General features: G+C 37.3%; 1 protein-coding gene across 1 annotated transcript in view; it reads right to left on the minus strand.

Moving 5' to 3' along the window:
* The window catches only part of hiw (MYC binding protein highwire), a 62,112-nt gene that overhangs the window by 30,599 nt on the left and 18,225 nt on the right, over positions 1-13,288 (minus strand). Inside the window, exons 9-14 of the mRNA XM_071590108.1 lie at positions 8,040-8,280; positions 7,591-7,787; positions 6,215-6,528; positions 2,554-3,631; positions 1,513-1,934; positions 349-1,086 (exon numbers count right to left, since the gene is read on the minus strand). Coding sequence (XP_071446209.1) covers positions 349-1,086; positions 1,513-1,934; positions 2,554-3,631; positions 6,215-6,528; positions 7,591-7,787; positions 8,040-8,280 — 2,990 coding nt within the window. The remainder of the gene's footprint in view (positions 1-348; positions 1,087-1,512; positions 1,935-2,553; positions 3,632-6,214; positions 6,529-7,590; positions 7,788-8,039; positions 8,281-13,288) is intronic.

Here is a 13,288-nt window from a genome sequence, read left to right on the forward strand (position 1 = left end):
GAAAACTTGGGGATAATTTGGACCTAAGCACTATACATAGTTGCAAATTAGACCAACCTCAAATAAAATTAAATGAATAGGCTAAAAAATAGACTCCATAAATAATACATTTGAATACTAATCCTAATACTCAGACAATTTTTATCACACCAAACCCAATATTATATACCTCAGCAATTGCAATCAAAAACCCTGTTGCAATTTTCTATCACTTACAAAACACACTACAATTACATAATTAAAGGATAGTGTGCTAACAAGTCCTATCATATGAACTTGAGGTCATTCAATGTGCATCACAACTTCAATTGCACACTCTCAGTGGTTCTAAATCTTTAACGATCTTACCTTCACTCCTTGTAGGCCTGACATGCCAGAACTTGCTCCTGCTCCAGGGGCATTCAATCCATCGGATGGAAGAGCACTTCCTCCTCCATCAAGTAACCTCTGAAGCCCACGCTCCCCATTCCTCCTGAGAGTTTCCTCCAACAGTCTCTCCTCGCATATGGCTCTCAACTGGGAAGGATTCACTCCTAGAGCCTTTAGGCACTGAAATGGTGGTTCTGTGGCTGAGGAAACGGATGATGAGGGTGTTGAAGAATTCGATGAGGAGGAGGATGCAGGGGGCAATTCAAAAAATGCAAACTGTGAGGCTGATGAAGATGGGGCTGTGGGTGCTCTGTGAGATGGAGGTGGGCCATGCTCCGAGACCACTGGCATCGAGGTGGCAGATGAAGAGGATGAGGAAGAGGGGGGAGGAGGAGGTATGGGCCCCGATGGAGCCAAGCCCTCACCCCTACGTCTACGTCGCCTGTGGTGGTGGTGTCGATGTGTGCTCATGCCATGAGAGCTGCCCATTCCTGAGGCAGAGGTGGTGCCGGGGGCTTCCCTGGCCGGGGGTAGACCAGTGCCAGCAGCACTTGCCAGGTCAAGTAGGAATGCTGCATTGGAGCGCATGAAGTGGTGAGCATTTCCCTGCTGAAAACTGGCACCAATTCCAATAGGGGAAGGGAGGGAAGCTTTTGTGGGAGTGAAAATATTTTCTCCTGGAGTGGATGGTATTGTACTAGCTGCTTTTTTTCTTGCCTGAAATGGAAGATCATTATGTAACCTAACCATTCAAGAAATTAAGTTGCCGAATATTTAGCAGTCTTTATGTTAAAAAGAGCATTCAGAATCTTTCCCTTGTTAGGTGCATTGACAATCTCTTTCTATTTTGTAAAGTAAGTATGACAGAACCAGGATAAGGGCAAATTGAGTTGATAAAAAAAAATAATTTCAATGAAGTTTATTTCTCTCACATTAAATGAGCTCTGAGGTGATATACTTTATGGAAGAGTTGAATATTATGATGGAACAACCAAGAAATGCATAATTTTCTCAAAATTAAATTTTGACATGGAATTTAAAGCAAAAATCAACTTTTATTCGGACAGAATATTGACTTGACAATGAGAAATTTCACGAATATATGTATGAAGGGACTCTGGGAAATATTGCAAGAAAAATTACCATTTTGGCACCAGCCACGCTTGTTGTTTTCACTCCACTGATAGGGCGAGCAGCAGTTGCCGGAGAGAGTGTAGATGTACCTTCAACACCAAACTTTTTTAAACGCATATACTTGTCCCTACAAGTCTCACACATTAGGTACCACAAGTGGTCTCCAATGCCACCATCACCACAGTTTCCCACATATTCTGAAACAAGATGGCCAATACTGTTGTAACCTGTGCCACCAGAGTGGGCACCACAACCAGGGTGTTTTGCACGCATGTGGTGCGTGATTGGATGTGGGAACACGCCCCCACACAGCTCACACCAGCCACTTCCCATTTGGTTGCCACTCCGCAGGCCCCTTACAATGCCGTCCTCCCATGGAGGAACTGCCACATCTCCAAGGCTTGGCTCCCTCTGACTACTTTCACTACGACCTAGAAAAATTGAATCGTTGTAATTTAAAAACAGGTTCTGGTATTAGGGATTATACCATGCACCAAACTGGTATTAACAACGATTATACTTTACAGGGTAAATAGATATCTAATGTCTCCCAAGTAACATTTTTCTCTACATAATTCACATAATAAATATATGCTTACAAAATGAAGATGCATTTATCAAATCCAAACTTGAACGAAGGAACATGGCATATATTTTAAAAAAATCAGTAGATGAAATTATGCATATTGAGCTTATATCTTACTTATAACATTGAATTTAATTAATTAAATACCATTGACTCCTAACTCATGCACAACTTTCACAGTTTGCATTCTGAGAAATGCAGCTTGTTATGAAAAAATAATGATTTAAATAAACAAAAAACCATGCTAAAGTTACATTATTTAATTTATTGACCACATTTGAGCCCACCTTTACATATTGTTGTTCATTAGGACAAAACCATTTGAAATAAACTAACTACAAAAAGTAAAGGTAAAAAATAGAGAAAATAAAGACTGCAAAATTTAATGACTGAGTACACCACCTGAAAGAAAGTTGCAATACACACAGTTGGTGCACATGGGTATTTAAGGATATGAAACTCACTAGTTGGCTTCCAATCCTTCTTCTTCCTTTGCCCTTTGCGCTCTTTATGGTGATGGTGGTGATGATGATGGTGATGGTGGTGATGACGCTGGCCTGTTGGAAGGACCCCCATTCCTCCCTCACTGACCCCTGTCGCTCGTCGTCTGATTACCTGATTGGATGCGGCAGCAAAGGGCCCACTACCTGAGCCTGGAACCACACTCAACGTTGGAATTTGAGAAACAGGACCTTGTCTTGAAAGTGCAGCTAGACACCCAATGCTCACTTCTTCCCAGAGTGTAACCAGAGCTTTGAGTGCTGGTGGAAGCATGGTCACTGTCTTGTACTGCTGCTGCTGTTGTGGCTGGGAGGCATTGGGGGTTGCAGTTGTTGCAGATGGGCCAGCAGTCTCACCTCCAACAGATCTATCCATTCCCTGGCCAATCAGCTCAGGCATCCATGGGGAAGAAGGTTGGATGTGCAGGTATGTCCCCATACTAACTTCCACTGAGTGTCTTTGGCGGGCTTTCTGCTCTTTTGTCAGGGCTTCACTTTGCCCCATTGCTCCCCCACTCACAAAAGCCTCCATTGTCATCCCTGGTGTGCCAGAGAGGTCAGCTGTGCCAGATCCGTCACGAGCTACAACAACTGCACCATTTTTTGGTAATCCTGGATGAAATTTGAGGAAAGAGGCACATGCCATGGCATCATGAACTACTCCTTCATGCCACAAAAGAGCTGCAAAAGCAGCACGCAAGCACTCAGCCACCGATGGACTCATGGCTTCCTTCACAGGTGATGGTATTGGAGCTGGTTCCTTAAAAGTATCTTTGACGGATGCCAATTTTTCCTTACTACTCATTCCATTTGCACGTGACACACCACCAGTTGAAGCAGGAGACATGGCACGTTTGGAGCGCAACTGCTTGCTCGAACGAGATAATTTTGGAGATAGCCTCAATGGGAGTGACTGGTCCACAAGTGGCACTGCTCCAACAACTGCCCCTCCTGATCCAATACTGAAGTGTGCCCGACTTCCCTCAGGGCTAGTCTGAGTCCCAGTTTGTGTGGTAGTCTTTGGGCTGTCGATAGTTGGATCCTGGAAGGAACAGTTATGTCAAGAATTCAATAGAGAAGCTTTCTGAAGGTAGCCAATTAACTAAGGAATAAAACATCCTGAAATAAAAAACATCGTAATCTGGCCCGTAACAAATACTATATTTCTAATATTCTGTTTCCATTTTTTAATTGGAATATTATTTAATGTTGACATTTTGCCTACATTAATTAACCTAAGTATGTTTGTGTACCTCTATACCATATGAAAATGTCTTTCATGTCTTGCAAATCAAAGTTCTTCTTTAATATTAAATTATATTTTAATTCTCAATAACGAGTATGTAACTTTATGTAATTTGTACCCGTTTGTAAATGTTTTTTATAATTGTAGAACCAATATATGTTTTTTGCCTTTCTTTGTGTAAAAAGGTCATTCCCGTTTTAGAAGTACACATCAAACTTAGTAAAATTTTGAGAATGAAAATCTTAGACAGAGTAACTGAAACAAATGCGGATAAACTAAAAGTGATGCAATCTTATATAATGTTTAATCATAAAATAGATATTTCTTATAGTTTTGGGGTGATTGAGAATATATATTTATAATACAGATGGGAATCTATTAATCCTTTCGCTATGGTGAACGTATCAAGTTCGCAAGCAAACAAGAACGTATTCGCATGCTAGAGTTGTATCAATTCCAGAGAAAATCCACCAGATTTGTGAAAATTGTTATACTAAGAAGATGAGGGTGATAGACCTTTTAGGGCAATTAGGCTGGGACCCACTTGAGTTGTAAAGAGAACAAGCCAGGCTGAGACTTCTAGAAAGGTTCAGAACAAATGAGTTTAACAATGGCACAAAAGGAATTATTATGGTCCCACATAACTTGGGTGGACCAGACCATAAAGATAAGATAAGGGAGATAGATTCCTGTACAGATAGATACAAATACTCATTCTTTACCTGAACAATCAGGAATCATTAAAGTTAGAAACCAAAGTCACTATAGAAATATTAAAGACATTTAATTTACAAGTCAGGACAAGATTGAATGTTCATAGACATAAGGAATATTCGTAGGTTCATGTGGATTTTAGTTGATTGCAAATGTATTTGCAAGTGTGTGAGTAGTAAAGGTTTTTGTATGAATATATACAATTTTGCATGAGTGTATTGGCATGAATTTGTGGGTTTTGCGAGTGGTTTTATTCTTAATTACTGGTGGTGACCTAACATCCCCCGCCAGACACCATTGCGGTAGCTTGCAGGTTACTATGTAGATATAGGCTGCTGTGCCCTGCATACCTTTTTATCCTCTCCATGGTGCACAATCATACTTTGAAATTTTATTGAAATAATGTATGATAAAATAAATTAATGAAAATTTTCCATTTTTTAAACAAAGAATCCAAATTATTTTTATTATTTAGGTTAGTTCTTAATTTCAGGAATATTAAAAATTACAGTGACATGAAACCCTCCCTTTTTACTGCATGCAAGGAGTAGGTTTCCAGAGAGCGAACCACAGCATAAAGGTTAATCCTATTTTCCAGCAGAGGGAGTAAGAAGCTGTGTTGACAGTGTTCACAGTGTATTAGTACCTTGAGTCATATTTCTATTATGAAAATTGAAAATATTGCCAAACCACTGTACATTGCAGATTGTAATATGACAGTATTCAGTCTATACATTTATGTTTTATTATGCGATGTAAAAGAAATTGTAAATAATTTCTGGAAAAGATCCAATGTACTAAACTACAAAACAAGAACAGACATAAGCTAAATACATAATATTTTCTTAGCTAAGACTCAAGACTCTGGTGAAATACATGGGCATGATATTATTTAATAAACTACCTGTTTCTGCATACAGCAAAAACATTTTAGCATTCAAAGCTTATCAGTATTATTGGCTAATAGCCAAGCCTTTTTACTCAGTCAATTACTTTTTGAGGATAATTAATGATTACTATGAAACATAAGGCATACAGTTATAAACGTTAAGCACCAATTTTAACGTACCATCTTCATTATACTAACATCAAAAATAACGATAAAACACTCGACAGCAATTAATCAAGACATTTTTTAAGAAAAATGAAAATTTAAGAAGCCAGTTTTACATTCTTTGCCAAAAAATGTTAATAGGAGTAAACGAAAATGACTCTCCAATACAATTTGAAATGTTTGAAGGGACCTCAGACAAAAGTTTTATGTAACAGAATTACTACAAAAATTGACACGAAAAAAATAGTATTAAGACAGAATTTATATAAAAATAGAAGATATATTGGGAGACCAATAATCGTTAAATAACTCTGATAAGTCCATACTGTACTATCTATTAATAAAAAATGCAAAAGTAAAATCAATTCTTTTAACACTGAGGACTTCATTTTTTTGGAAAATATGATGCACGGCATGTTCTCAGGATTAAAGTCAAAAACAAAATGCAGAGAAACTGGAAAATAATATATTCCTTCCCTCGGGAAATACCTTTTCATATTTATCCACACACTTGTATATATCATAGTTTAAAAAAAAGTAAACTGAGAAAGTATACCAAAACAACTTCCATAAAGAGGATTGCAATAGCTCCGATTGTCACTACACATTACCTTATCATCACCAGATGTGGGGATGTCACGAGGGAGGCTGCTTGGTGGTGCAGTTCCCAATGGCATCGAAGCAAGGGAAGGTGGTGGAGGAGGTGCAAGGACACCATTTGGACTGTCGGCTGAGCGGGTGAGCACTGAAGAACTACCACTAGGACTCTGAGATAGATCACGGGTCAGACTGCTCACAAGAGCACTGGTAGTGTCACTGTGTGCTGAACCTCTCCTCTGCGATCCACCTCCTCCACCTCCTCCTCCTCCACCCACACCACTTCCAAGCCCTCCAGTGCTACAAACTCCTGCCACACTGCAGACTCCTTCAAAATAGGTTCATACATGCCCTCAAAAACTAACAAAAACTCTCTCAAATCAGTCAATTGAATATTAATTCACTCATATACTTAGAGCATTAATTAGACCATCTGGTACAAATATTGAACACACATGATGATGCAATTGATATTTTAAAAATCTTAGTATAAAGAAAAATTCCACAGAAAACATAAATATTTACTCTGTCAAAAAAATCAAGAGCTATTTATTTAAGCATTATTCAATTTTAAAAGCAATAACATATAAGCTAAGAAAAAACCATAAAATTGCGGACAGCAAAAATATGGTACCAACAAAAATCCACTTCCACTATCTAGTGAACATATCCCTTGCTAAAAGGATTAGGGATTTATGACACTATAAAAAAGGTTGACAAATTGACTTCAAAACTTCCAAAAAAAATAAGCACCAACTAATGAGATTATGTTAAAATGATTAGAGGTATTTTTACAAAAACTGTGGCATTTAGAAGAACTTTGTGTGCAATTTTCACCATGACTGAAGAGTTAACACGCTGAACTTGAGCCTTTTCCCAGATGAATCTAATATGCCATTCAATCGTCACCCAGAGCTTTCTTTCTATGATATTACTTGACGAAAGTAAAATAGAAAATCCAATTAATTTGCCTTTATCACTCATATTACAAAATATTACATTTCTAGGGAGGGAGGTTGTCAACATTTCTTGAGGGATGAAGATTGTAGTCTTTTAAAGGAATTTCAGTGACAATCTTAAAGAAAAGTCAAAATATGACCTATAATAGTCAACAATATTTCTAGGCAGCCTCTATGTACATAGAACTGGATGAAATCATTATAAAATACAAAACAGCACTAAGATAGGTTTATGGGCAATATTTGAGCCATAAAACTATTACATACAAGCTACTTTATCCCACACACTATTCAGAAATGACATGTAATTATATAAAAAGTTTTAAAATTACAAAACAAGGAGGTGAAAATACTATGGGAATATGAAATAGCATCAATTGAAAATTTGCTTAGCCTACTCAGGACAAGATGAAATTTGACGTTTCATTTACCTGGACTCGAGCTTCTGCTATTTAGATGGGGAGAAGGCGATGGACCTGAGTGGCCTACACCTTTAGGGCTTGAACTCCTTGAGGTTCTTCTGGGAGGGGTTCCAGGAGGCGTTACTCCATTGCCATTTGCACGGGATTCCCCTATGGCCTTCACTAATTCTTTTACAGATACCCCAACAAGTTCAGGAGGGAGATCTCTGAAAAGCAAAAGAGATGTTGCATTTTGCACATTTAAAGAAAACTTTTAATTCATTAAATGCACATTAGTATACACACCACTACAAGTATTTACATCCTTGTTTACATAAATATACAAATAATAAATTGACTGCAACAAATATATCTTCTGCTAAGCAAGAGTCAAGAGAGGATGGAACTTCCATTGTAATTGAACAAACTGACTAGTCTTTGGTTTTAAAGGGCACAATTGAGACACTCCTGAAACCAACCTCCCGGGTGATCCTCTTCTCTCTGATATATGCCTGGTTTCTTCCCCTTTCAGCCACTTCTGAAGTGCAGCAAACTTGCTATTTTCCTTCTCTCTGTCACGTTCCTTCTCGGGGGCCTTGCTGGTACTGCTTGAGGGCCCTGGAGCTGCACCACTCACTCCAGGAGGTCCCACCCCTTCCTTCACCTGAGGCACCTTCTGAGAAAATCCATCACCTTTCTCCGATGTTTCTGTAGCACTACCTAAGATGAAAGTACTTACTGAATATTTTTCTCAGATTAAAAAATTGAAAATTAATAATGCTACATCATTCAATGCAATAAATAAAGTATGCATAGAGTTCGATCTAAAATATAATAAGCTATTTCTAATATTTCCAAGAGCCAAAAAGTGAAATTTCCAGGGTAGACAAGTTTGGCATTCTTTTTGTTTATTTACCATATGTGATAGCTTGTGAAGCATATATTGAGCACTAAATTTAGTAAACTTGGATTCATCAATATCTAATTTTTCATATTTTCTGATTTGATACATACACCAGCTAGTCCCAGCCAATTTATTGCATGAAAAATGTTAGAACATATTTATTGGAATAGACACAACACATACTAAATTACTAGGTTTCTAAATTCTCACCATCTAAAGATACTAAATTCTCACCATCCTCCCTAGTATTATTTTTCCTTACTGTACCCGTTACCTCTTCCAAGTACCTTTAACTATTAAACCATTTTGATGCTTCCCTTTAATAATTTTTCAAAAAAGGTCACTGAACTCCGCAAAGTCATCACGTGTTCGCTCATCACAGGGTTGTGGACGTTAATTTTCATTAGCGGTGTTATTGCGCCTAGAACACTGCCGCACAAGGTAGCAAAGCTAACATAAATTTTAGGCTGACAATTTATTTTGATGGGTTATAAAAACTCACCTAAGTATTACACACGTACTACCTTGATCAAAAAGTTCCCGGAATAACCACCGTGTGGCGCTCCCATCGTTCCGATTTGAGTTCTGTTTTTTTTGTTAAATTGGTACATCTGTTGTTGATATTCCCTTTAAATCTTAGTGTCATAACTTGACATTTGCAAAAGTTACGTAGCCAAGAGTACATCTATCTCTGTGTGTGTTGGCGATTTTTTACAATTGCAGAAATGGATTTAAATTTGCAACAACGAACTTGTATTAAATTTTGCGTAAAAAACGGATTTAGTGGCGCACGGACGTTGGAAATGTTGGAAAAGTGTTTCGGCAACGATTCTCTAAAAAAAACGGTCGTTTACCAGTGGCACGAGCGGTTCAGAAGTGGTCGTGAGTCAATCGAAGATGATGAACGCAGTGGCAGACCATCGACATCGAAAGTCGGTGAAAAAATTGATAAAGTAAAAGAAATGTTGGTCAATAACCGCAAATTAACCATCAGAGAAATAGCGGAGGACTTGAACATTGCCTATGGATCCGCCCAAGACATTGTGGTTAATGATTTGGGTTTCCGTCGTGTAGCAGCAAAGTTGGTGCCAACTCAAGACCTCAATTTCATGCAAAAAAGAGACCGTGTTGACGTCGCAAAAGACATGATTTGCGAGGCTGAATCCGATCCCACATTCATCAAAAGGATCATTACTGGAGACGAGACGTGGGTTTATGAGTACGACACGCAATCCAGACATCAGGCAAGTGAATGGCGTTCACCAAATGAGCCGAGACCAAAAAAACCACGTCGTTTTCAGTCAAAAAAGAAGGCAATGCTGACGGTTTTCATGGATTACAACGGTGTAGTGCATCATGAATTTTTGCCAGAAGGCCAGACAGTAAACAAAGAGTATTATTTGGGCGTTATGAGACGTTTGCGTGAAGCAATTCGCCGAAAGAGACCAGAAATGTGGGCAGAAAACTCGTGGATTTTGCACCATGATAACGCACCGTCGCACAGTGCTATCATTATTCGTAATTTTTTGACGAAAAATGCAACAAATACCATCCAACAGCCACCGAATTCACCTGATTTGGCTCCCTGTGACTTCTTTCTGTTCAATCGAGTTAAAAAACCATTACGGGGAACGCGTTTTAGCAGCCGAGAGGAAGTAATGGAAAAATCGCAGGAAGCACTGATGGACATACCGAAAACCGACCGTAACTTTTGCAAATGTCAAGTTATGACACTAAGATTTAAAGGGAATATCAACAACAGATGTACCAATTTAACAAAAAAAAACAGAACTCAAATCGGAACGATGGGAGCGCCACACGGTGGTTATTCCGGGAACTTTTTGATCAAGGTAGTATGTGCTGCCCAAATTTACATCTACCTTATCGAATCCTGAATATTTTATTCACCTCTTTTGTTTACAATATTCTGCCTTGCAATTTGAAAATGGCCAATGTTTCCTGCTAAAAATAATTAAAGGAAAGGCTATGCAATGGAAACATGTTGTTATGAAGTTTCCTTTTATGAATAATTGGCCTCAACGAAATGAGAATCTTAACATCAATTTGCAAAATACTACACTATGAAATATTCATAATCATGAAAATCATTTGTGGTCAGAGCCTAAGAAACATTTTCTTTCATAATACTAAAAAAATAGCTATTACAACTTATGAATATTAGCATATGACTCCATGTCACAATCTAAATTGTTTGCAGTTTCACCATAAATATAGGAGGCCAAAACTTGAGAATCTCAGACAATTCCCAACTATTATTTGGCAAAGTGCAAGAGCTACTGCAATAATACTTGAAACCTGAAAATACAACAATGGAAATAATGCTATCTTAAGCCACATTCTATATTGGGTTCCAAGTTAATGTGTCCAGCTTTTTAATGATATCAGACTACAAATGTTTTGCTGTGAACCAGACACTTGCTCCCATATTCAGCTGATTTCTCAGTACAAGACTGTTAAGCTAGAATAATTGATCTAACAATTACTCTCAAAGGTGGAAAATCTTGATTAGCAGTGCACTGCAGCAGTCTAATGAAGTCCATGCAAACATCATAAGGTAAGTAACTATACTACTACTGCGTAATGATGAAATGAATATGGCAACTAACAAAAATCTCACTATGATGAGTAATGCTAATGCCCACAGCATAATATATTACCCAGTGATTTGCATGCACATTAGTAATATTAATAACTACACATTGCAACCATAGTGGTGGCTCAATTTATGAGAGATTCAACATTGTATACAGAGACAAATTGTAAAATTGCATCAATTTTTTGGCCAAACACTTATTTCCCATCTAAACCTATCCTTTTGCTATTTTTGAGCTCAAGTGCTTTTCGTGATTCATGTTTCCCACAAGACTTCATTTCAATAAGAATACTAAACCAACACTGCTTGTAAATAGACACTTTAATTCTGGGCATCAAAAAATCGGCCTTTTTTTAATTTATTTTGCCATCGGAGCTCGGAGATTTGTTAATATGCTTAGTACCAGTAAGTAAGAGCAGCAAATGCAACCATTTAACTAAGGCAAAATTAGAGGACTGCCAAAATCTGGATACCAATCAGATGAAGAAATAACAACTGCATTAGATTAAGTATATGACTTTCAAACTGTAAAACTGATAATTTCAAAGGTTTTGTGGCAAAAATTTCTTTGTCAATTAATTTTTAAGTGCCTAATGATCACGTTCATACATACAATTTCACCATTTATAATGGTCGTAGAGCTATTTTCATTTCTCCATTTAAACACTTAATAAATTTGCACTTATTTATGTTGATTCTTTCAAAATCATGTTTATTTTCATAACATGATCAATGAGATAGACCTTTAATCATAAACTGACATTAACACATTAAAAGTCCTTGATAAATTTAACTGCAATTTGCTACTTTGAAACAACTTCAAAAACAAATGAGAAGGAAAACAATAAAAACTAACATTTGTACACAACTATTTTCAACTAAAATCCTCCAATACTGTATACATAACATACATCTTTAACTTGCAAAACTACAATTTTTTAATTCATATTAAAAATATATATGCATAAAAAGGAATTAACCATAAACTATGATATGGATACTAGATGAAATCGACAAAACTATGTATCTTATGCAAACAAAGGAATGCTAATAATATTGCCATTAGTCATGAACATCAAAATATTTTAAAATAATTGGGCAATTATAAAAAAGTAAGTTTTAGAAGACATTATTTTTACAACAAAATGGTGTTGAATTATGAGGGCTGTCCAGAAAGTAATCTCCGTTATGCCATAAAAAATAAATTGGAATAAATCCAGAAAAAATATTATTTTCATCTCAAAACTACATATCTCTGCTACTTTTATAAATATTTGCCAAACAGATTCAAGCATTTGTCATATCTCTGAACTAAATTTCAAATTCCATCAGCATAAAATTCTGCCGCCTGAGATCATAGCCAACCAATGACGGCATCTTGAAGTTCCTTCTTGAGATGAGCACAAAACATGCAGTAGCCTAGCTTTTCAGTCGTGCCTATGCAACAGGGTCGTATAAATCTGCAGAAAACTTTCCAAATATTTCAGATGTCATAAAAAGCTGGTTTTCACGAACATTTTGCTCAATTTTCAGGTGCAGCTCATTGCTCACCACAGGTTGGTGGCCACTTCAGTCAACATGTTGAAGTTTTTTTATCAGTAAAAACCTTATCACTGAACGGAATTAACATTTGGTGGGAATTTCCATTGTGTGTGTCAATACGAAGACCATTCACCTCCATCCACTACTACACTACACAAAAACAGAAATTACTTTCTGGACAGCCTTCATAAATCATCATCATAAAGTGTACAGCAAGAACACTTTCCAGGTTACCTATATATTACTAGAAGGGAAGGTGAGGAAAAGGTGATGCAAGGTGAAGGAGATAAAAGTCAGACACTGGTGATCACACATAATGGGAGTGGATATAGGGCAAGGGGGAGCTGGTATGGGAGGAAGACTGATTGTGAAATACCAACTCTTGGGTGGCAAGTCATTACGGGCCATCCAGAAGCATCACTGAACTAGGTCTTACACTGTAATGTCATCATTGAAACAGCAATGATTTTTTAGAACCCCTTTAGATTACCCTAAATAAGCCATGATGAAACCAGGGAGGAAGGGAGAGGTGGAAGGTGAAAGACACCACAGGTAGGCATTAAAAAATTTGATTAAGAAAAAAAGTAATTTTTTTGGTTAGCCATTAGGTTCTAGTTGCAAATTGTCTAGCCTCTGATTGAATATTTTCTATTTATGCCATAACTGAC

This window comes from Hetaerina americana, unplaced genomic scaffold, assembly GCF_022747635.1.
Source record: "Hetaerina americana unplaced genomic scaffold, ioHetAmer1.1.p SCAF_4, whole genome shotgun sequence".
Taxonomy (NCBI): domain Eukaryota; kingdom Metazoa; phylum Arthropoda; class Insecta; order Odonata; family Calopterygidae; genus Hetaerina; species Hetaerina americana.